Raw genomic sequence first — 23,631 nt, forward strand, 5'->3', positions numbered from 1 at the left:
ATAATGTTCCATTACAAGATTTTTGTGAATAAAACACCATGAATAAAACGCTCCTTTGATCCAGCAACCTCTATCGGTCTTGTATGTTTCTTCAATACAGATATTAGGATATTTCCTAATTTATCTAAGCGTCCAGCTAAACAACTAAATGATTGATGGGTGAAGCACCGTCCGGCGACAATTCGCTGAAAAACAGACGGTGAACCATGTTGGTGCCTTCAAAATAAAGGCCTAGAATTGACGTGTGGAGAGCAAAGAAGTACACACATGATAGTAAGCTGAGCGTGGCTAAGCGATGCTTTTGTGAATGTTAACTTTGGTCGTACCCATATATATATATATATATATATATATATATATATATATATATATATATATATATATATATATATATATATATATATATATATTAACGTTCTATAGTCGTACACCATGTGTATCTTTGTTATATGTTATTTATCATTGTCTTACTATGAAAGTCTTAACCGGAAGCTCTAGTTGTACTACAAGTAGCTTGACGTACAGTGAACCTGGTCCAGTCGTGTCAAACTGTCACTGAAACTGGTATCTCACGTCGGCAGGCTACTGTCCCTCGACGATGGAGCGGAAAGTTGCTCGAGAATTTAGGCACAAGGTAAGACACAGACATTGTCCTCTTCGGATATTAATTAAATTTCCCTAAACTAGCCGTCAAAAAGCTTTTTCCTTACCTGGTTGTCACCGTTCTGGCTCAGGTGTCTCTTTCAGTAGGATGTTAAGCTAACATAGGCCTGCTCGACAGCCTCGCGAAAAAGTAGCTTAACAGTTTAATTAAAACTTTCAAAATGTACTTTCAAACGGATAATTTTCCAAGAGCAGAAAAAACACAACAACATCTAGTCCATATAAGAAATTAGAAATTGTATGGCAGAAGTTTCTCGGTCAAAATATAACATCTCACTAATAGTGTGGCACTAACTATAAAGCCCTTCGGGTAAATGATAGACAACACTCTTAAAGTTTTAAATATATTAATGAGTTTTCATTCAACTGAAATAACATGTTTTCTTGGTTTTTCAAGTATTACATTAATTTTATAGGTTTTCATTTGGTTTTACTGTTATTTGAGAGGGTGTAGGCAGCTCTCTTGTTAGATATATGTCTATTCTAAGGACATCTATTTTGTATTTGTCCCATGCCTGTTCTGGCTCAGGTAAACATCATACATACATTTTATTTTAAGCCATGGTATATGGCATATACATGGTATATATATTTTATAGCCATTGTTATGGCTCCACACATTACATTGTAACATAGACATAAGACACACAACATAGACAACATATTGTACAACATAGACAACATATTGTAATGATTCCAATATGTTGTCTATGTGGACACATGTGGTTGGTGATAAGCCTAAAAAGGTAACTAGGAATAAAAAAATAACAGAAGAAGGAAACATGATATGTTAAGGGCGTTTTCATCCCCAGAGCATCACACAGCCATCTGTGCTTCAAGCAGGCAGACAGTGTCGCATATTGCAGGCTCTTCACAAAGGGCATCTTAGCATTATATAATTCAGACTGTCATAGATGAGCAGCTGAGCAGAAATGATGGGACAATTTAGGGGTTTAATTAAGGGCTGAGAGGGGCCAACATGCCACAATCAGGCTTTGTTTCTTTTTGAGACATCAAAGTCAGTGTAGCTCTCTTTGCTTGAGAGTTTGTGGAGATTTACTGTCAATTTGCAGAATAATTATCTGTTTTTGTCCATTTAAAATGACCATTTGTTTTGTTCTCTGGGGTCTTGTTGTATGTACTGCAATCAATGGAAAAAGTTATATATAGGTGTGTTTCTGTGAAAACAATCTGAACCTTCTAACTAAACACTGCGCCTTATTAAAATGGGTAATCATCCCCTACCTTATGGTGCCAAAGTCTGCATGCAGTTCAGCCTGCAGGAGTGGTTGACTGTGTCTCATGGGCCTCAGCCAGAGAATTTTATGGCAGTCATAAACACCATGTCACACACACCCTCACTCACCCCACGTAGTGCTGTCCTAAAGTTATGATTAGTTAAATAATGAGTCGTAGGCAATCTACCATTGATTTAATATCCATATAAAATTATACAGAACATTCTGAATGTGTGGTGTACATGTTCTCTTTTAGAGCCCGACTGATATATCGACTGATATTGTTGGCCTACATTAGGCATTTCCCGATATATTGGTATCGGCATTTATAATGGCCAATTATTTTCATATTCATTTATCAGAATCATCTATAATGACAAAAAAAGGATTCTTATAAATTAATATCTAAAGAATAAAAACGGACTGTCAACTGTGTTGTGAGCGTTGGCGTTGCATAGTTTGTCCACCAGAAGATGCTTTACAACTTCCCTGTTGGCAACACAGATTTGTTTTTTTTTGTTAATCTGTTTATGTTCAAAGGACTTTAAGTTTCATATCTTAGGTTTGTATTTTTATATATTTTATTTGGATATACAGTAGACCTTTACTATCTGTTGATGTTCCTCTGTTCTGTAGCGTATTGGCCTTAAAAATCCTTTATCAGTCGGGCTCTATTCTCCATAAGACTTACACACTAGAATACATACTGCTTAAGATGAAGTGTGTGTGTGTGTGTGTGTGTGTGTGTGTGTGGGTGTGTGTGTGTGCGCGTGTGTGTGTGTGTGTGTGTGTAAATGTTCACCTCTGTTTTTTGTCTGAGATGTAAGATGACACTGCTGACCTTCCTACTACAGCCTCTCAGCTGGACTGCCGTTATACCCTCCCAGTGGTTTGATGATTAGGGAAGGGCTGTCTATTACTCCTGCTTTAGTCCAAGGAGCCTCATCATCCCCAAAGCCTGGTTGAAACTACCATTCTGATAAAAGATTGGTTGGGTTTGAAGCGTCTAGCTTGTAGTTTGGGACAGATTTTTTCAAACCTAAAGTGAAATGTGTTATATCAGTGATTGGCCGAAACGTTTCCTTAAAACCATTCTGTTGCAGCTGAGCCACCATCAGGTTTGTATGACACACACACACACACACACACACACACACACACACACACACACACACACACACACAGATGGCTTACCCCCCGAGAAACAGTGTTGACAGGACCACAGGAGACAGGTATAGTGTGTCTGTGTGGGCTGACATTTCCCCAGATTCAGCAGTGAGAAGAAGCATGGCACCAGATGTTTGTTCTTCCTTGCAGGTGGAGTTGCTGATTGAAAATGAAGCAGAAAAGGATTACCTGTACGATGTCCTCCGCATGTATCACCAGTGAGTACCGTCTGTCACTGCTCAGAGGGGTTTTGGGGGGTGTGTGTGTGTGTGTGTGTGTGTGTGTGTGTGTGTGAAAGTTGCAATTTCTTTTAAGTTTTACTTTGTCATGCAAACATCTGTATATTTACACCTTTATATTTATCTGGCATTTGTGTGTATTCTAAGATAAAAGGCTAAATTTGTTCTCATTGGCTCGTAATGGTGAAATGACGCCCAAATGCATTTTTAACTTCTATTAACCCTTCACCAACTTTTAACAGTAGTTACTATTTTTTTAAAGTTCTTTCTTTTCACACACATCTCCGATGCACACAGTCCTCCAGTTTAAAACTTGTGCTCCATTTGGGTTTCTGATAACAGCATGGTCATGGGGGGGTGGGGGGGTGGGGGGTGTTCTTTGTACAGAGCCAGAACTCTATGGCCCTGACGGTTTAGCCTCTGATCAGTTTCCACTGTGCTCTGACATGCCTGGCCAGATATCCACAAAAGCTCTTTTTATGTTCACCCTCCAAACACGCCTGGAATGGAAAGAAATTATTAATAATTCAAAGAGCAGGCCAGGTGGACAGATTGCTACTTCCATTGAATTGTAAAAGAAAGATTATTGGGCTGTTCCCCCCCCCCCCCCATCAGTATCGGCATAAATATTATAGTTATTTACTCTACTGTTGTTTGAACTGGAAATGGAAAATTTTACAGGAACTCCACCAAAAACCAAAGACTATTTACAGGTCTTGGAGAGTTCTACTGCATATGTGAGAAAAACGTTGTATAAAACCTATGGTGGCTCCAAAGAGCCAGCGTGAAGTTTGATACATTGTGGCTCGTAAAACTTAAATGAGAATCAAAGTCATTAACATTAAAAAAAAAAAAATTAATTGGGAACAGGTTGGATCGAGAGTGCAATTTATCGCACAGGCCTAGTAGCAGTCATATAAAAAAAACATACAAAACTTAAAAAAAAATACATAGTTATGCCCCTCCTCTCTTCCAGGTCGATGGATTTGACAGTGTTGGTGGGGGACCTGAAGCTGGTCATCAACGAACCAAAGCGCTTGCCCTTGTTTGATGCCATCCGACCTCTCATCCCACTCAAACACCAAGTGGAGTACGACCTGCTCACCCCCAAGAGGTCTCGGTGAGTGCAGCATCGACTTGGTCCTGGTACTGGTGTATATCTGGTCTGAATCCCATATGTGCCTATGTCATGAAAAAACGCTACATAGACAATTTACCTATACTATAATATCCCTGAACATCCCTGCGTGTTCTCCTTTTTACTTGTGTTTCAGTTTTTGGGGTGTAATTATGGAATGAATATAATGAGTTGAAAGTGTGTACATTTCTGTTTAAAAATCTATAATAATCAAGTCATTTCTGGGGGATTCTGGGGGCATTATGGGATGGGCAAAAATAAGCCTTGTCTTCAGCATGTTCCTTTTTCTGTTTAGCTATGGTGGCAAATTGTGGGAAATAATTGTTTTCTTTCATGTATGGTAACTGAAATAAAAAGATTCATCATCATCATCACCCTTTTTCTCCATTTCTATATTTTACCTGGCTCATACATCCTGTTTTATAATCCGGATTATGCAGAAAGCTCAAGGAGGTGCGTCTGGATCGGACCCATCGAGATGGACTGGGCCTGTGTGTCCGAGGAGGTCTGGAGTTTGGCAGCGGTCTCTATATATCACAGATTGTCAAAGACGGTCAGGCCGGGAATGTCGGCCTTCAGGTATCCATATGTGTGTTCTAACTGTTGTGTTTTTCTTTTCCTTTTATGTCACCACATATTTTTATGCACTTAAAACACAAAATGCCTAATTCCCTTAAACTACCAAATAAAGAGGCATTCACATGTTGAATTATTCTTTTGTCATTATAGTAGCATTAGTAGCATTGATAGTACTACTTTTGATAAAGTATACCAACAACATTCGCACACATACTGTATGTTAGGAAATGGTAATTTTGCGTATAACACGCCACTCAATCAGTATACTTAATGTTAAGATTATACACATTACTCGTGGTTGTGTCTTACGTCTTGGTGGCAGTGATGGTCATAATGCCAGAATCCACTAGGTGGGGTAAAGCACCATGCAATTTAAGCCAAGGCAAGGCAATTTATATATAGCCAAGGTATAGGACGATTCAGACACAAAGGAAATTCAGAGTGCTTTACATAGGCATAAACATACCAAACAAATAAAACAGAAACTATGATACGATATTCGTGAGAGAGTAGTAAAGCATAATTTTTAAATGACATCCGGGTCTGTCACAGAGCTTGCGTGTCTGTGACTGATGGCCCAGTTTCACCCTGATGGATGTTACATACAAAAAAACAACTCCTCCCATGGCAGAAAAAGCTAGTGTCCCGTGTAGACTGATGTCTCCTGGCTAATTTCTGGATAAAACCCAGAGTGACACAGTCAGTGTAAAACATGGCAGCATTTCTACAGGTACTAGTGGCAATATTCAAATGAATTTTATTAGCAGTATGCATTATTACCTGCTAAACGATGCCGACTCAACTGAAATGTAATTAATTATTTATAATGGATAAGTTTATTTGACAGGGACCCGATACACATTGTAACATACAGAGCAATGTAACAGATGTACTGTACTGTACTGTAGGGCGTCTAGCTGAGGCTAATTTGCAGCCCCCGGCCCTTTTAAATCTAATTTAAAAGAGCAGAACAAATGAATTGATAAAATTGATTGAGGATAAAAAAAAACAACAGCACAGATCCGACCATGTATGTGTGTGTAAGTGCCTATGTGTGTGTGTATGTATAGTACATGGCATATAGGTGTGGTAGCTAAGCTCAGTTATGTAAATGGTTAAAAAATCCAAATGTAAATAGATCACAGGGTTCAATAAATCATATTGGGGCTGGTAAATTCAAGAGACAGAGAAGCAAATGTTTGGAGTAGCAATACCGTCATGTCTGATCTGGCTTGATATATTGAAAGTGAAGGTGTCATCCATGATATCCCACCCTGTGTTAATTTTTAGGTTGGCGATGAGATTGTGCGCATCAATGGATACTCCATCTCCTCCTGCATTCACGAGGAGGTTGTCAGTCTCATCAAGACAAAGAAGATTGTGTCACTCAAAGTCAGGCGTACGTCAAACATGAACTTATTTTTCTACAACAGTAGCTTGATTGACGTGCATTAAAATTAATATTGTTCAACATCTATACTTACATCTCAACTACATAATTGTCTCAAAAGAAATGTCAAAGGCGAGTGCTTGCCTCGCTTTTTTGGTTCCTTTTTTTTTTGGTGTATAAATTAAATCTTTTCATCCATTTCATTTTTTTCATTTTCTTTTGTGCAGATGTTGGGATGATCCCAGTGAAAAGGTGAGATAATCAGTATGGTAATATAGTTCCCTGCCAATTAAATGGTGAAATTGGGAGCTAATGTGCTGTTTTCTCATTTGTTTTTCTCTTCACCATTTTGACAGCTCCTCAGATGAACCCCTCAAGTGGCAGTTTGTTGACCAGTTTGTGTCTGAGTCAGGGGTAGGAGACAGTTTTTTCCACATGTCGCTTTTCAGTTTCCAAAGTTGTAATACAGACAGCTCATGGACATTCTGTACTGCCACAGGAGAAAAAAAACAGCATTGCAGGCTTGGCATCCATTGGAGGCAAAGAAATCAAGGAGAAGAAGGTTTTCCTCAGCCTCGTGGGTACCAAGGGTATGGGCATCAGCATTTCCAGCGGTCCAACCCAGAAACCTGGTATCTACATTAGTAACGTCAAGCCAGGCTCCCTTTCTGCAGAAGTTGGACTTGAGGTGATTTTTCCAAATGACCAGAACACCTCTATGAAACAGTGAGACTCGTATACCAGCCTGCTGTGAACTGCATCTATGTTTAATCCCGAAATCTAGATTGGAGACCAGATTGTGGAGGTGAACGGGGTGGATTTTACTAATACGGACCACAAAGAGGTGAATTTTGCTTCACTTACTTATCCACTCACAATATTGGCAGCTTTAAATGTCCCATGACATGGTGCTCTGGATGCTTTTAAATAGACCTTAGTGGTCCCCTAATACTGTATCTGAAGTCTCTTTTATATAGACCTTAGTGGTCCCCTAATACTGTATCTGAAGTCTCTTTTATATAGACCGTAGTGGTCCCCTAACACTGTATCTGAAGTCTCTTTTATATAGACCGTAGTGGTCCCCTAACACTGTATCTGAAGTCTCTTTTATATAGACCGTAGTGGTCCCCTAACACTGTATCTGAAGTTGCTTTCTAGCCACTGGGAGACCATAGGCAGGCTGGGGAACTCATATTAATGTTAAAGAAACATGATAAAGTGACATTTTCATGCCATGGGACATTTAACATAGACATTCACTTTTGTAAATTGGTTCAATTTTTTAATCCAAAGCCCCAGTTGTTTTTCTATGCTCAGCTCATTGAGCCGCAGAACCAAAGCCAAACTAGTGTTTAATCAGCCAATATGGTTTTGTAGTAAAAAAAAGAAAAAAGAAAAGTCTGTCATGGACTGATGGCTGATGGTTATTTGCCAAAGTGACTGATGGAGGAAACAAAGCCTTTACCAGGATGTGGTGATTTCTTCACACACTGCTAAATAGACACATCACATTCTTTACATGGACCATGTCTTTCTAAGAGACTTCATTTTAATTCATTATATATATATATATATATAAATTTAATATCTTAAATATATATATTGAAGATCTTAAATATGCAGGGCATTATTTCAAGCTTTTCTTTTTTTTTATATATTTCCTCAGGCTGTGAGAGTCTTGAAGAGCAGCAGGAGTCTGACTATTACTGTTCTGACAGGAGCTGTAAGTACACTCTAAATGAAGTTTAGTAAAAAACAACAACTCGTAGAGCATTTTTACTATGTCGTTCTTTTGCAGCTCAACTCATAATTCTTGTCCTTTTCACTCATACAACTCGTGTGAGTAACGTTGAATTCACGCAAAGACAACGTAAAACACCACTGAGTTCAAGATACATATGTTTACATCTGCATTATGAGACATTTAACCCTTAAAAAATGAATAACCCTAGAGAAAGTGATACGTTGTGCTTTGATTTTCTTACATGTAGACCATTTACATTTAAAGGGATTCCCGGAAACTTTCAAATTTCTAGGACATAAATGTATCTAAGCAGTCAAATTTAATTAAAAAAAAAAACATATTTGATTACATTTTGAATCCGCTTATGAGATAAATGTAATTCACTCACAGCATAACAGTTAGCAGTTAAGAGATTGTCTGTTATGGAAGTGGGAAAACACACATCTGCCTTCTCCCTTTTATACTCAAGCGACTGTCAAATGAATGTGCCATTTGTTTTGGAGACATCACATTACCTAGCGCGTGTGTCAGCCCGGCTGTCTGCGGAAGCGACATTTATCATTGGTCAATCACTTGGCAGGTTGTTTACCTCGGGACTCGGCTGAGTGACGGCGGCTGTGTGACTGAGACATGCAATCCCCTCTTATTTATTATTTTCCTTGGTGCCTGTCTAATGCATTTATTTATTTGCATCTACATAAACAAGGAACCCAGGGAACAGTATTTCTAGTATGTATTTTTAAATGTTTGTGTACCTGCATGCATATATATGTCTTATGTACTTCATAAATACATAGTAATTATATACTAGTCATAGAAATTGCTCGCAAGCTATATATATATATATATATATCAATGAACTGAGGCTTCAAAGATGTTACTCAACAAAAACAGGCGGCTCATCTTTCCCTGGTGCGGGAGACTGTTCCGGGCTTGCCTGCTGGTCTCCAGAGCCAAAAAGCTGTACACGTTGTCTTTCCCTGATTGTCGTCTCTGGCTGTTATCACCCTCTAAGGGCAGGGAGCTGTTCATGACAGATGAGGAGCGTTTGGCAATGGAGGCCCGCAGGGAGCTGGATAGGCAGGAGCTGATGCACCAGAAGAGGGTCGCGCTGGAGACCAACAAAATCATTAAAGAGCAGCAGGAGAAGGAGAAGCAGTAAGTGAACAGCACAAAACTTTCCTCTTCTTGAAATATAACCTGTTTGTTGAAGAATGCCTGTTGTCGTGTTGTGCCTTGTGCATCTTGAAATGTAAGAAGTTTGCTCCATAGTAGTGCAACTTTGATCTCATTTATTTAAAAAAAGTTATCATCACACAAACTTAAATTATAGCTTATTACACGATACAAAGATTAACTACTATTACTAGACTAACACAGGGTTAAACCTAATATGAAACTTAATTTATTTGATTATATTTTACACTAATGCAACGGATATCCCTGGTTCTCACGTACACTGTTGGTGTTTCAAGTGTGCAACAGTGTGGCTCAATGGTGTTTTAAGCCCCCAATGTTGCCTTTAAGGCAGCTCTGCGTGATTGGCACTAAGATTAGGCGATGGTTAGGTGCCTTGAAGTCAACGGTTGCAGCAATGCCTGGAAGTTGACATTGAGGGCTTAAAACACTATCAAGTCACACTGTTGCACACTTAGACACTTTGATGTGACATGCTTTGCTCTGCCAGTTAAGTAGCTTTAACAGTGCCCAGTAGATGTGTATCCACTTACAGCTGGAAGGCTCCGTTTGTCTAATTAGCTTGGGAAATACCAACATGCGCACAATCTAAAGCCTTACTGTCATCACCCAATACCAAAGGTGTTGACTGACTACTTTGATGTTGTCCACAAATCCCTCTGAGCATTTCAGTGTCAGCCTCGAACATTTTCAGTGCCAAAGCCTGGATTTACAATAGCCTAGTTCTTTCCTCTTCCTTTGTAGATCAAAACCTTTCCTGTCACCCCATATTTAAATACCTCAAATGCATTCAGGCCATTCCATGCCCTCCTTACACTACAACACAACAGAGAAAAAGGGTACTGTTGATGTGTTAGCAAAGATTATGTCCCTGTCGATTTACCAATACATCTATATACTGGTATATCAGGTGCAAAGAAAGTAAACAGGGACTACATTGATTTCCTATCCAACTGAGGACCTTAATGCTCCTTTGGTACATCACGCTCACACGCTGTTTTCTTAGTGCTTTGCTGACAGCAATATCTGGGGACGAATAATGGGACTGCCCATCACTGGAGTCCCATTATTCATTCATGCTGCAGGGCTGACACTCTGGACTGGATTAAAGTCATATATTCTGTATTTATAGCCCTGTGCTAGAGGATGTTGTATGGACAGAGTTTTATGTTGTGTATTTATCGTATGTTTACCAGGAGAAAAATGGAGATCTCTCAGAAAGCTGCAGAGGAAGAGGAGCGCTATAAAAAAGAGATGGCGAGGTATACAGCTCGTTTTGTGCATTTAATCACCGTCCATTAAGTGCCAATTCAGTATTGTTTATTGGAGATGTATCAAATATCATACACCGATTTCTTGATTTTACGCCTTCTCTAGGATTGAGGCTGTGGAGAGGGAGCACAGCAGAGAGTGGGAGGAGGACTGGGGAGCCAAAGACAGACCCAAGAGTCCTAAGAGTCCTAAGAGCCCCCAGCGCACCCCACCTGAGACAAAAACCACCAAGGCCAAGAGTTCTCGTAAGGACACCTGAACGAGTCTTTGTCCTGAAATGCATGAACCCTCCATTTACTTTTCTCCTGAGTTGTAGAAGGTTCTCTTGCCTGGTGTTCACCTAATTTCCCCCTCCTTTCTCTTTCTGTCACTTCTGTGTGCTGTGCTGTTGTTTACGGCCTTTCCTCTAAGCTGTTAAAGCCAGCTCGTTCACGGCGGAAGACAAGGAGGAAGAACAGGACAGACAAGTGAGTCCGGAGCCTCAGCTGCCATTGTCACAGCTGTTGTCACAGGATGTTCGTGCTGACCAGCGTGAACTAGTGCAGACTAGTGCCAGATTTCCTTTGACAACCCAAATGTAACCATTGGATAGTTAATTTTCATGATCATTTGAATATGTTTTATTTAATTTTTGCAGGATCTTGCTGAAACTTAATGACACACAACCAAAATCCAGTAGCTGTCTTTTAATCTGCATCATTATAACACATTTTGCGTCTTTGCTTTTTAAATGGAGTTGTTATTCAGAGTAGCTGAATGGAGCAGGCTCAATCGGTTTCTCTCATTCTTCTCTTTGAGTGCTGTGTTGTGGTTTTTTAGTGTGATGTATCTTTTTTTTAAATAGACCCACTGCTTGGAGTTTGCTGAGACTGTGCTTTAACCGTGGTTCTTATTTAACAAACCTGTGAGAGTGACCTGTGTTCATCTCCACCCTTAGCGTTTGGCTGGTTGTATCGATATGAGGGGAAACTGCCATCACTCCGCAAGGTACTGTCAGCTGTCTGCGTTCAGAGTGGTGTGAGAGTGGCGACAAAGGAATGATAATCGGTTCTTATGTCATCATGACATTGCTGTTGCATATTCAAGTTCAGAGTTTTTGTTCTTGGAAATATTTGTCAAACTTCTTGTTGTTTGCTGGGCTTTTATCCGTCATACACAGTTTTGTGTCACCGCCTGTTTCTGCACATCATGCTGTGTGATTTGGAGTGGCAGATTTGTCTGTCCCCTGTTTTTTTTTATTTTGACTAACTGATGACACCTCAGAAAGGAGAAAAGAAGAAGAAAAAGAAGAAAGGTTCCAACATGGACACACTGCAGGAACAGAGAAAGAACAAGAAGGAGATGGAGTTTGAGCTGAAACTCGCCAAGGAGAAGGAAGAGATGTATGAACGAGAGAAGCAACTGAAGATCAATCGGCTGGTCCAGGAGGTAGGAAAACACAAAGTCAATTGTAGAGTGGACTTGTTCTTCAATACTGAAAAAAATTAATAACTTAAGTTTCCATCCACTTGCCAATGAAACTATCCGAAGCTCGGTAAAATAACTCATGCAAACAAACCTGGTGAAAGTGTTTTTCCATCCAACGGCTTTAAAGCAAATAAAAACCTGTGCGTAATGATGTCACATCCTGTTTTGCGATCAAATTGGTATATTGAATTGATTCAAGACGTTTTAAGGTGTTTCCATTCATTTTTGCACGGAATCGCACAACATTCAGCAAACATTTGCAAACAAAGTATTTCTAGACAAACTGGATTGCGCCGTCTACCAACAAATGTTGTAATAGTGCTCATGTGCCAGATGATAGCGACATATCAAGCTATAATAAGAAAACAACGACGCTATCAACACATTGCTACGATGATGCAGATAAAACTTGCCTTTTATTGCCCCTCCGGCACTGCTGAAAGACTCTTTTTTTTAAACATGTCTCACTGTTTGAGCAACTTCCATTTACTCCGGAGGACGTCCCACAGCTTGTCCTAACCTTTGCTTCACAAGTTCCTGATAAATTAAACTCAAAAAGTCTCTCGTCTCCTCGTCTGTCCACTTCCATCTGTCTTTGTTGACACCCGCCATGTGTGCAAACAGAGCGAAAATACTGTGCGGAAATTAACTACAACTTCTTCTTCTTCGTTTTGGGGTGGGTTGCAACCATAAAGTGACCTAAAACTTAATCTCAATTTGTTATTTATTCTGCAATTAAAGTTTCTATCAGCGTTTATCGCATAAGCTGTATATCGATCAAGATAAAATCCAATGAGACCGAATGTATTTCCTTTGAGTCGATGTTCTTGAAATTCCATCAAATTTTACTGTTTTCATGAGGCATTTTTCACTCAATATTACCTAATTTGGATATAAACGTGTGGATGGAGACATAGCTACTGTGGATGTACTATATGGCAACATTAACTTTCAGGGTGGGAAATTGTGGTTTTACCTAAATGCAACCATTGTTGTTTGCCTCGTGATGTGGCAGGTCTCAGAGACGGAGAGAGAAGACCTCGAGGAGTCAGAGAAAGTGCAACACTGGGTGGAGCGTCTTTGTCAGACTCGTTTGGAGCAGATATCCAGTGGGGAGAATGAATCCCCAGAGGTACAGAGTGAGATCTCTGTGTGGTGGTTCCTTTATAAAGTCATTTCCCTTTTACAGTTGTAAGGAGATGAATAGCACTCTAATACAGTAGATGATTATAGCATCGAGACAACTCCTTAGCGCCATGTTTAGGTGGTGTCTGAGTGAAAAGAATTGGGGAAGAAGGACAGTTCAGAAAGCCTTTTCTTCAAGCCATTAGAATTTAAAAATGGAAAGGTGGGGTTTAGGTCATGTGTGTCAATAGATTAGATTAGAGAATACTTTAATCATCCCACAATGGGGAAACAACTGATAATAAGAGGTGGGGGGAAAGACGATGGTTAGTTTGTCTGCTTGATAATCCCATTTACAGAATTAAAATTGAAGCGATATGAACAAACAGAGAAATCTATATCTTATGTATCTTATATCTATATCTACACCTTTTTAGATAAAAAAGATGTTGACAAAGTTTCCTTTTGGGGACATCATTTGAAATTGTAAAAAATTAGATGTTGGAAAAATGGTTATAAATTGTGCAAAGTTTTGTGGTATGCTTAAAATCGCAATAATATTGTATCGTGGCTTAAGTATCGTGATGATATCCTGGCGTCTGGTGAGTCCCACTGTTAAAAAGTACAACGCGACAACAATCAACCACAACAACATTCTAAAATCTCATTCCACTTTTTAAAATTCTATGTAGATATGATGATGTTTTGGTTTCAATAGATCCACTAGACCATTTGTTGGAAATTGACGATCTGTCCATGTAGAATAAAAGAAGAACAGGTAATAGGACAATAGTTTACCTTCTGCTGATTCATTTTCTTTCAATTAAATTTTATTTACAGTATATAGCGCCAAATCACAACAGTTATCTCATTGTGCTTTTCATAAAAGAGCTGCTCTCGACCGTACTCTGGGATGTTATTTACAGAAACCCAACAATTTCCACCAAGAGCAAGCACTAGGCAACAGAGACAAGGACAAATTTCCTTTAAGAGGCAGAAACCTCGAGCAGAACCATGGCTCAGGGTGGGCGGTCATCTGCCTCGACCGGTTGGGGGGGGAGAAAGAGAGAGAGAGTGAAAGGCATACAGAGAAGAGACAGACAGAGAGAGAGAGTGAAAGACAGACAGAGAAGAGAGAGAGATTGCCTGAATTGTTTGGTATGTCACCAGGGGAATTGACACAAGTCAGTTTTTCATGTTGTTGTGACTTTAAGCTCTCCCCGCCGCGCTCTCCTGCTTCGGAGCCCAAGGTGAAGCGCTTCCCTGGCGGCCTCCACCTGGCCACCACTGACCTGGATGACATTAACCTTGGTGACGTGGATCAGAGCCTGAGGGGCCCTCTGAAGCGATTGGCCCCCACCCAGCCCAGCACTAACCAGCCTCCCCCTCCCTTGCCTCTCCCTCCACCCTCACCAAAGCTGCACCCCACAATACCCAACTACTCCCCTCCCTCCTCTCGAGCACCCCCGCAGCGGCGGCCTCCTTCTGGACCCGGCGCTGTAAAACCTCCATCTGGCACATCCACCCCGGCCAACAAGGGGCGCAGGCTTCACCCTCAGCCTCCCCAACCCTCTCGCCCGCCTTCCTCCCACTATCCTCCTCCGTCTCAGTCGTCGTGGCCTCCATCCTCCCCTCAGCCTGCTCCACGACCTCCTCCTCCTCCTCCTCCGCCGCCACCCCCTCCTCCACCACCCCCTCCGCCTCCCCCTCCGCCCCCACCGCCACAACGCTCGGAACAACGAGTAGGAACCCTCAGCGGGTTCCGCCAGCATCACCACCATCACCTCCAACACCCTCCCAGTCCTCCGGAGCACAGGAGCGAGTGGGAGACAGGCGGCTACCTCCCTAGAGGAGGGATTTACTCGTCCAACACCAGTGAAATGTCTTACCCCTCTAGTCCAAAGGTTAGATTGTTAGATGGGTTGGACTGGCTTGGACTTTGTGTTAGTACCTTGTTGAAAATCTATGAAAATTTGTGTCAGCAGTTTAACCCTTGTGTTGTCTTCCCGTCAACCTTGAAAAAACCCTGTTTTGGTCACTTTTTTCAACATTATTAGTGCATTTTCCAACATTTTTGTCATTTTTTCAATGTTGCTTATTTTGATGTTATTTGAAGAAAAAAAATTTAGACTGAAAACTGGTCAAATTTGACCCGAGGACAACATGAGGGTTAAAGAAATTGAGTCCTTTTCAAGGCTGCAGGCCCTCTTTAATGCCCAGGTTTATGTGCATGTCCTTTTTATGTGTTGGGATGTTTTATGCATGAAGAGAGAGTGAGACGTTGTATTAGCATGACCGGAATGTCATTGATCTACAATTTATCTTTAGGTGAGGAAAAGGCATTTTGAGATGCAGGTAGTTGTTATTGACATTTGCCTTGTAGCTGTGTGGATTGGTATACCCAGTGGAGTGTTGCATGGTGTGTGGTGTTGAGGATGAGAGGAGCTGATTTAAAAAAGAAATGTGTGTGTGCTTTTGTGCACAGTGGGCTTTGCATTGAAATCTCAGCCATGCTTTGACAGTGGAGGAAATGGGAGAGAGGCTGAGTGTGTGTTGCATTCATATTCCTGCAGTGCTCTGAATGTACCAGAGGGGTGAAATATTCATTTTATTTTTCATTATGGTTCAGGTAATGAGAAAGACTTCCCATGCCAGTCGTATTTCCAATTCAAGCAGACCCTTGGTGAGTGTCTTTCTGATAAAACCTGGTGTAAAGTTTTGCAATCACCCTTTCCATTTATAGTTAAAATGACAAACTTTATACTAGAGCTGTGCAATATATTGATCTTATATCAATATCGTGATATGAGACTAGATATCGTCTTAGATTTTGGATATCGTCATATCTTAATATGGCATAAGTGGTGTCTTTTCCTGGTTTTAAAGGCTGCATTACAGTAAAGTGATGTCATTTTCTGATCTTATCAGACTGTTCTAGCTGTTCTAAGATCCTTTTGTTGTAAAATGACTTGAATGAAAATACTGTTCTAAAAAACAGAAACTATACTCAGCTGTTGCATGGAACCATGGTCTTTCCCCAATAGCAACTAGCTCCTAGTCCCCCCAACCAGAGGCATCAGATGGCCCCTGTCATGTCTAAACCAGTCATGCTGCCGCAGTCCCAGACCCACCGACCAGATCCACCCAGACCTGCACTCCGTTCTGATGCCCTGGTATGAAACATACCGCACTGTAATCCTCTGCTCCCTGCCTGAATCCTCTCTGATTCAACGTAATATGGTCATAAAGATTTTATAGACATTTGACACAGTGTCAAATCTTCTGAGGGATTCATATCTTACTTTTTTTCCTCAAGTCCTGGGAAGTCTTCCAGACTCTCCAGCTGTTTTGCAAAAACACAATCTGGGGTTATTAGATCACACCGGGGAGACACTTCTTCTTCCTGTCAAAAACCTCTAACAACACTGCCCAAATAATATTGTTTACTTTTTTCGCAAACACATTTACTTTGGAAAAACCTTTTTCCAGTAACCCTCGGCCTCACATTGATAGAGTCACACATTCACATCTGAGAACACAACACCACCCTTCTACCATCAGTTCAGCAGATGCTCTGCAGCTGCAGGTGAGATGCCTCGCTGAGAGGCACCTTGACTGTAGGAGCCATTAATCATTCACCTTCCCCCGACGTGTTTCACCCCAATCACCATAGTGGTCGACACTGCTGCTGCACACAACCACACTATTGATGTTTTATATGTTGGATTTCATAAGTTGAATTATAACTATGGACATCTAGAAAGAGCTGCTGCTGAATATTTTGTGCAATATAATGCCAGGGACTGTGGTGTAGCATATGCTGTAGTTTATTATAGGATTATTGTTTCTCACTGTGTTTCACCAACCTAGAGAAATGGGCCCAAGAACTTACAGACCAAGGATATGGTTGGTAATAGTCCATATTGTTCTTGTTATTAACAAATCCCATGAAAAAACCAAAAGACTAGCATAAGACATGGCTTATTCCTCTATGGGACAGCTATGGCTAAAATTTGTCCCCAACAGACTTAATATTTACCCCTATTTGAGAAATGTTTGCTAAACACCCTAATAGCCCTAATTAAAAAGGAAACCATTTATTAGTGAACTAATTTATTTTTAAAAAATTGCATTTTTATTTGGAACCAATGGAGGCGGGGCTTAGTGCCCAAGGAAAGAGAAGTCTGGATGGACAGAATACATTGTTGTTTTTTGTTGTTTTTTGTCTTTTCATGGGATTTGATGGCCATGATAAAAATATATTAGCCAGTTCTCTCTTTTAAAACACTCACAGTACTTAGACAGACACAGTACTTTGGGAACTGGACCAAAACGCTTGATATAACTGTATACCAGAACAATTTTGATTTATTATAAGAAAGAATGACCTTTGCTCATACCTATACTTGTGTAGCATGGTTGACTCAGTGGTGTCACTTCTCACCTTGATGGAGTGATTTAGCAGCGGACTCCGTGGTGTGTCAGTACACCGAGACATCACTGTTGGGGGTGGGTACAGGCTCAGCCGAGTACACCGCTGCACCCAACCACAGCTGAGTTGTCTTCAGAGACGAAGTAAACTTAACAACCTTCAACCAGAGTACATAGAAGTAAGGGTTGTGGTTGATTTTTGTTGTTCGCTAAAAGCTTCTCACTGGTCTTTTGTTTCAGCCTCCGGAAATGCTGAAACGCATGGTGCCTTACAACTCGTCTTTTAAATCGAACAGGAAACAACAAGTAATCCATACCTATCACCACCTGTATTGATTTATCATTACTCTGCTGCTTTCTCTCCTGTTCTATCTGCACTTCTTGTCTCCACGCCCATGCGGTTGACTGGAGTCTCAGTGATCTTCCTTTATTCTGTCTGCCTCACTACCTTTAGCTCCAGCTGTGTAGCTCATGCACGAGTGCCCTTTTATTGATTAGGAGCAGACAATAGTGCTGAACACACAGTTGGGGAATGGGTGTCACAGTCTTACTGCTGTTATGGTTTTGCTCTATCCTGGCAACTGATGCTTTGTTTGTCAAGAACTGTCCTACAACTGGTTGTAATCTTTCTCTCCACGTTGGCTGGTCCAGTGAGCATTACTTAAAGCAACACTATACAGGTTGGAAGCGGAATTGTCCCATTATGTCACATTGGAACTACAGATCTGCTACCCGATCTGGCAAACTTGCATAGTGTGGTTATAGCCGGTAGAGGGCTATAAAGCGAATGCAAAAGTGCTGTTCACCCTCTTATGAGTTGATTAACCACTGAAAGGATTTTGGAAACATTATTTTAAAGTACAAAAAGTTCCCTAGTGCCGCTTTTAAGCTTTGGTGCATACTTTTTTGATATTAATGAATATCCGTTACATTCAAGCCATTGCCAAATGAGTTGCTACAAAGGTAATTAAGACTATGAGACAACTGTCTCTGTATTTCTCAGTTGCAACTTTTTGAGTGAAGATAATGACCACTTCTGAAGAGTCCATCATGTTTTTTAATCCTGTGAGTCCTCATTGCATACTAGCAACTGCGTGGAGGAGGGGTAGGGGCGCGTGCGCGGTCACGGAAGGCTTGTATTGATCTACCGACAGTTGTGTTGTCATTCCTTAGAATTCCTAATGGAGAAGACAGATACTACGTACTATAGCTTTAAAGAAAGATGGTTGTTTTACTTTTTTTGTACCTCCAGTTTGGTCGGAGACAGATAAGATCAGTCTCAATAGATTTACTGTATCTATTAATCCAAAAACCACATCAGGAAGATGGTTTGGGCCAATTTCAACTGCTGTCTCCAGCCCCAACAAATAAAAATATGTGTAACAAATAGGTTCATTCTTTAGTTCCAACGTCAAGTGTCCACAAAAGAACAGGAAATGAAGAGTTAGATTAATGTGTTTTTTTTCTGGAAGGAGAAAAATGGCTCTCTTAGTCAATATAGGTGGGCAAATGTGATGTACTTTTTTTCCATTTCCTTCCTCTGAAATGAAATGGTTGTCGTTCTTGGTAGGAAGGATTTGCTGCGCTCCTTCAATTTATTCTTGTCATTATTGAATTAAAGTGTGAGGCTTTGAAAACCACTGTGGTTTTTTGAATTAATAACTTAGTGCCTCCAGGGTTTTTATTTATTTAGGGTAGTTGTAAAAACTTTACCATAGAATTGGTTGTCAAAGGAAATCTGACTAGTACCTCATTCAATTACTTGTTTCTCAGAGATTCTTTATATATATATATATATATATATATATATATATATATATATATATATATACACACACACACACACACAGTGTGTGTGTCAAACTGTGTTCCAATTAGTAAATCCTATTCTGTGATAATTGATCCGTTTTAATGAACTGCATGTTGATTCTCTTTCAGGAATTTCAGAAATACGAGGAAGATTTTGATCCCTACTCCATGGTATTGTATGCCAGATCTTGTTAACACTAAAACATTTGCAGAAAATGCAACTAATATTTGGCAGTTTAAAAAGAAAGTGGTATTTACTGTAGCTAACAAGTCTTAGTTCCTGCTAACTAGAAATGGAGACCTTGTGTGTCTGCTTGCATCAATCAGCTCGTTTTTTTTAAGGTTATTAACTTTGTTATTCCTATGACAGCCATTGTGAATTATATTACACAAATCATATCTTAGATATTGTGAAAAATCTAACTGTGGAAAAATAAACAACAATTGCAACATAACTGCATTAACTGTCCAGGTTGAGAAGGGACATTGGCTAGATTTGCTTGTTTGTTATTTAGGTATTTAGGTTATTTTGTAAAATGACTTATGTGGGAATAAGAGATGTTTTCTGTTTGATTTCATAGAGAATATATAATAGCTTTCCTAAACTATTGCAGAGCAGCAGTCCTCTCTTGATCCAAGTTATAGCATCCATGGTTAAAAACTCCCCAAGTGTGTCTTAAGTCATGTTTTTTTCCATATAAATATTCATAGAGCACGAAGCCATTCTTTAGGTTGGCACCTCTATTTATAGATTTCCCCCACTTATTCCTCTGCTACTGCAGAGTTGTGTTGTGCTTTCCCCTTCTTCAATCCTTTCTTTGTTAATAGTTCTCCTCAGAGCAGATAGACGGGCGAGATGTGAGACTCCTGAGAATCAAAAAGGTAACAACCACACTTTCTGCCTTCACTTCAGATACCAAACATTATTAATGAGAGGAATCTGACTTATCACCTTTAAAGTAGGATACATTCTGAAACGTGACTAATGGTGTTTTTGTTGATCTTTTTTAAGACCGGACAGCTTGATATCGCTCTGGAGGGAGGTGCAGACTCTCCGTTAGGAAAGTTGGTGATATGTGCTGTGTATGAAGGTGGCGCTGCAGATAAGCACGGTCAGTTCATTTTTAATTAGTTTTTAATTTTCAAACATTATCGTAACAGACTTGAGATCAACCATCCTTAGTTTACACAGTTAAGATACCGTAGATACAACCATTTGGACACATTTCCACACAACAACTCTGCATCACTGTGTGGGGAAAACATATGGTTTATGGTTTATGAGTGTTTGAACCCACTTCAATTCACTTAGACTTAGACTTCTCTTTATTAATCCTTTTGGGATGACTCCCGCAAGGAAATTGAAATTTCCAGCAGCAGTTTTCAGCAAGACAAAGAAAAAAATACAGTATAGAGAGGAAAGAAGACCGTATCAAGATAGCAATATTAACGGTAGTACTACTACTACTAAAAATAATAACAACAATAAAACCTTAGGCTATAAAAAGACATTTCATCACAAATTACATGTTTGCACTGAGTGTGTGCACAGTGTGTGTGTCCAAGTGGGAAGAAATGTGTTTGCTGATGTTCTGCTGATGTGTCTGATTGAAGGTGGCGTTGTACCCGGGGATGAACTCATGGCCGTGAACGGGAAGATCCTGGTTGATGCCACCTTGACTGATGGACAAAACTGCCTGACTCGGGCTTGGAATAGCGGAGGGGTAGGACTCAGATTAGAGCAAAAAGAAATGCCATGCTTTGTTTTACAAAGGAAAGATAAAGCAACCACAGATGCGTGTTTTATTGAATGCGCTTAACATTCAACCGTGATTGATTCTTTGTGTTGTCAAACTCTCACTTGCAGATTCAGTCAGGCTTCATATAGTCTGTTGAAAGTTTTTTATTTTTTTTACTTTTAGGACTGGATCGATGTTGTGATCAGTGTTTCCCCTCCGAAAGAATATGAAGATGAAGTGTAAGAATTCCTGACCATTATCTAGTCCAACCATGTAATTGTTTTTTTTGGCATGTGTTTACACTCTAATTAAAATGTGCATCTGGGCTTATTTGGGCTTTAATCAAATGTAACTGGTCCATATGTGTACAGGATGTGACAGTGTGGCCTGTGTGTCTGTGTGTGTGCTTGCTCGTGTATGCAGCAAATCCACATCAGTCAGTCCCCCTGTGAACAGAAAGGTGTTTGAAGGCAGTGCAGCTCTGTACAGACACGGCTACCTCCTTCAGCACTAGCCCTCCCTCTCCTCCCACCTCACCTTGGTCCCGGTAACTTAGTCTTCAAACTTCCTCTTCACTGCACCTCTCAGTGGGAATGTTTGGCGTGGCGTCTTATTGGCCCCATTTATTCCCCCCTCAGCACATGTCACAGTCCCCATGTAAATCAGAAGAAAAAAAATGTAGGTATTTTTTTCCCCTCATCTTTGTCAAGCTGCCAAATTTTAAGTGTTACAGTTAAGAAGTGACAGTGGATATATACAGTGTACTGTATATTTATTTATTGCTGACATGTGTGCTCTACAGCATTACAGCCATGCTATTTGAGTGAAGACATTTAGTACTAATGTGACCAGTGACCCATCCTACCTTATATCTGCCAAATCCTGACACAGTGAGCTGTATATAAACACTTATGTACACGTGGGGCCTCTGTGGCATTGTCCTGTGTCGTCAGGTCATGGTCGCTCATGAAAACACTCCTGTCATCCCTCAGCAGTTGTTCTGATTGGTCTTGTTGTTCCCCAGGACTGTTCCATATTCTGACACTGGGTGGTACTGTAGGGAGGATTCATCCCCTGTCACAGTAAAAATTCATAGATTTCCATTAGAGCCCAACGGATAAATAATAATAATAATACATTTTATTTAACAGCGCCTTGAGTGCTTAGAAAGAAGCACTCAAGGTCGATAAAGGATTTTTAAGCCCAATACCGATACAAATATTTGGTTATTTAAAAATGTGATATGTCGATATATCAGCCAATATATATTTATATATATAAATATATATGTTTTTTTAATATCCAGAAACGAGTTACAAAACACAGATTTCCCTAACATTAATTATTTGTAGTTATTTATAAGTTATCGCTAAATTATATGATGATACTTTGTTTAATTGTTACAACAGAACAGAGGAACATCAAAATATATTAAAGTTCTGATAAACAAAATGTTTAAAAATGCAAACTTAAGATATAAAAGTCCTTTGAAGAAAAACACAATAACAAAAAATAATCAATGTGGCCAACAAGGACGTTATAGAGCGTCGTCTGGTGGAAAGACTACGCAAATAGTTTGAATATTAATATATCAGAATCATTTATTTGTCATAATTTTTTTAAATCGGCCACTATAAATGCCGATACCAATATATCGGCTGATAATATCGGCCGATAATATTGACCCGCCAATATATCGGTCAGGCTCTAATTTCCAGTGTTTGACAGGGGTTATTTTTTCAGTTGATGATAAAGTTTAGAATTTCACAGTCAAAAAAATATATAGATATATGTTCAGTCTAAGCCCTGATTATGTTGTGTTTCTAAAACTCACATGCATGTGATTTGGTCTGCTGTGTTTGATGTGTAGTGCCTGGTCAAGCGAAGTATAAAATAATGTTTTCGTGATTAAACCTTTCTTAGCGGTCCAAAGTACAGCATGTTATGCCATATCTTATATTACATGTTCACATATTCACTCTTCTCTCTTCTCCTGCAGAACATTCTTCTAGTCTCATCAACAGCCTGCCAAGAAGACCACACTGATCAGAAAGATCACTGTTCCTGATGATTCACATTTCCCCTGAAGATGGTCTTTTGTTTTTACTTAAAAGTGACTATCATGATCTTATTAAGCCTTTTGTCATGGATGAAGATATTGGCACCATATAGTCAATACACATTCTCACTGCATTCTTACTATCTTCTTTTGTCAAAGGATGATCCAGTCAATATTCCATTGTCTGCAGTAATCTTACTCACCTCTGTCAAGCCGGCATATGGTTTACATGATCGTCCCCTTCAGACATGTGTCTCATCTGTCTGCATTTCAAAAACGGACGAGATAAAACATGCAAATTCTAATCAATAGCATCTCTGTAATCTTCCTTTCTACAGCCTAATAAAGCCCAATTCTGATCTTTCAGTTGTGCA

The 23,631-nt window shown here is 39.9% G+C and overlaps 1 protein-coding gene across 2 annotated transcripts; it reads left to right on the forward strand.

Moving 5' to 3' along the window:
* Positions 1-488: 488 nt before the first annotated feature.
* On the forward strand, positions 489-23,631 carry ush1c (Usher syndrome 1C). Of its 2 annotated transcripts, XM_034879433.1 has the most exons (26): positions 489-634; positions 3,219-3,286; positions 4,284-4,427; positions 4,886-5,024; positions 6,315-6,423; positions 6,642-6,666; positions 6,771-6,828; positions 6,914-7,102; positions 7,199-7,258; positions 8,081-8,137; positions 9,174-9,316; positions 10,552-10,617; positions 10,733-10,872; positions 11,565-11,614; positions 11,891-12,055; positions 13,110-13,226; positions 14,434-15,123; positions 15,849-15,902; positions 16,264-16,392; positions 17,891-17,956; positions 19,589-19,630; positions 20,288-20,341; positions 20,472-20,571; positions 21,074-21,183; positions 21,382-21,437; positions 23,198-23,631. In XM_034879433.1, exons 1-26 carry the CDS (start codon positions 599-601, stop codon positions 23,208-23,210), a joined length of 2,880 nt encoding a protein of 959 aa, XP_034735324.1. In that variant the 5' UTR covers positions 489-598; the 3' UTR covers positions 23,211-23,631. The 2 variants fall into 2 exon arrangements, with proteins under 2 accessions (XP_034735324.1, XP_034735325.1); XM_034879434.1 differs by lacking the exons at positions 11,565-11,614; positions 11,891-12,055; positions 13,110-13,226; ... (2 more) ...; positions 16,264-16,392; positions 17,891-17,956 and adding an exon at positions 11,039-11,094 and having other exon boundaries at positions 491-634.

Source organism: Etheostoma cragini, chromosome 8 (assembly GCF_013103735.1).
Source record: "Etheostoma cragini isolate CJK2018 chromosome 8, CSU_Ecrag_1.0, whole genome shotgun sequence".
NCBI classification, from domain to species: Eukaryota; Metazoa; Chordata; class Actinopteri; order Perciformes; family Percidae; genus Etheostoma; species Etheostoma cragini.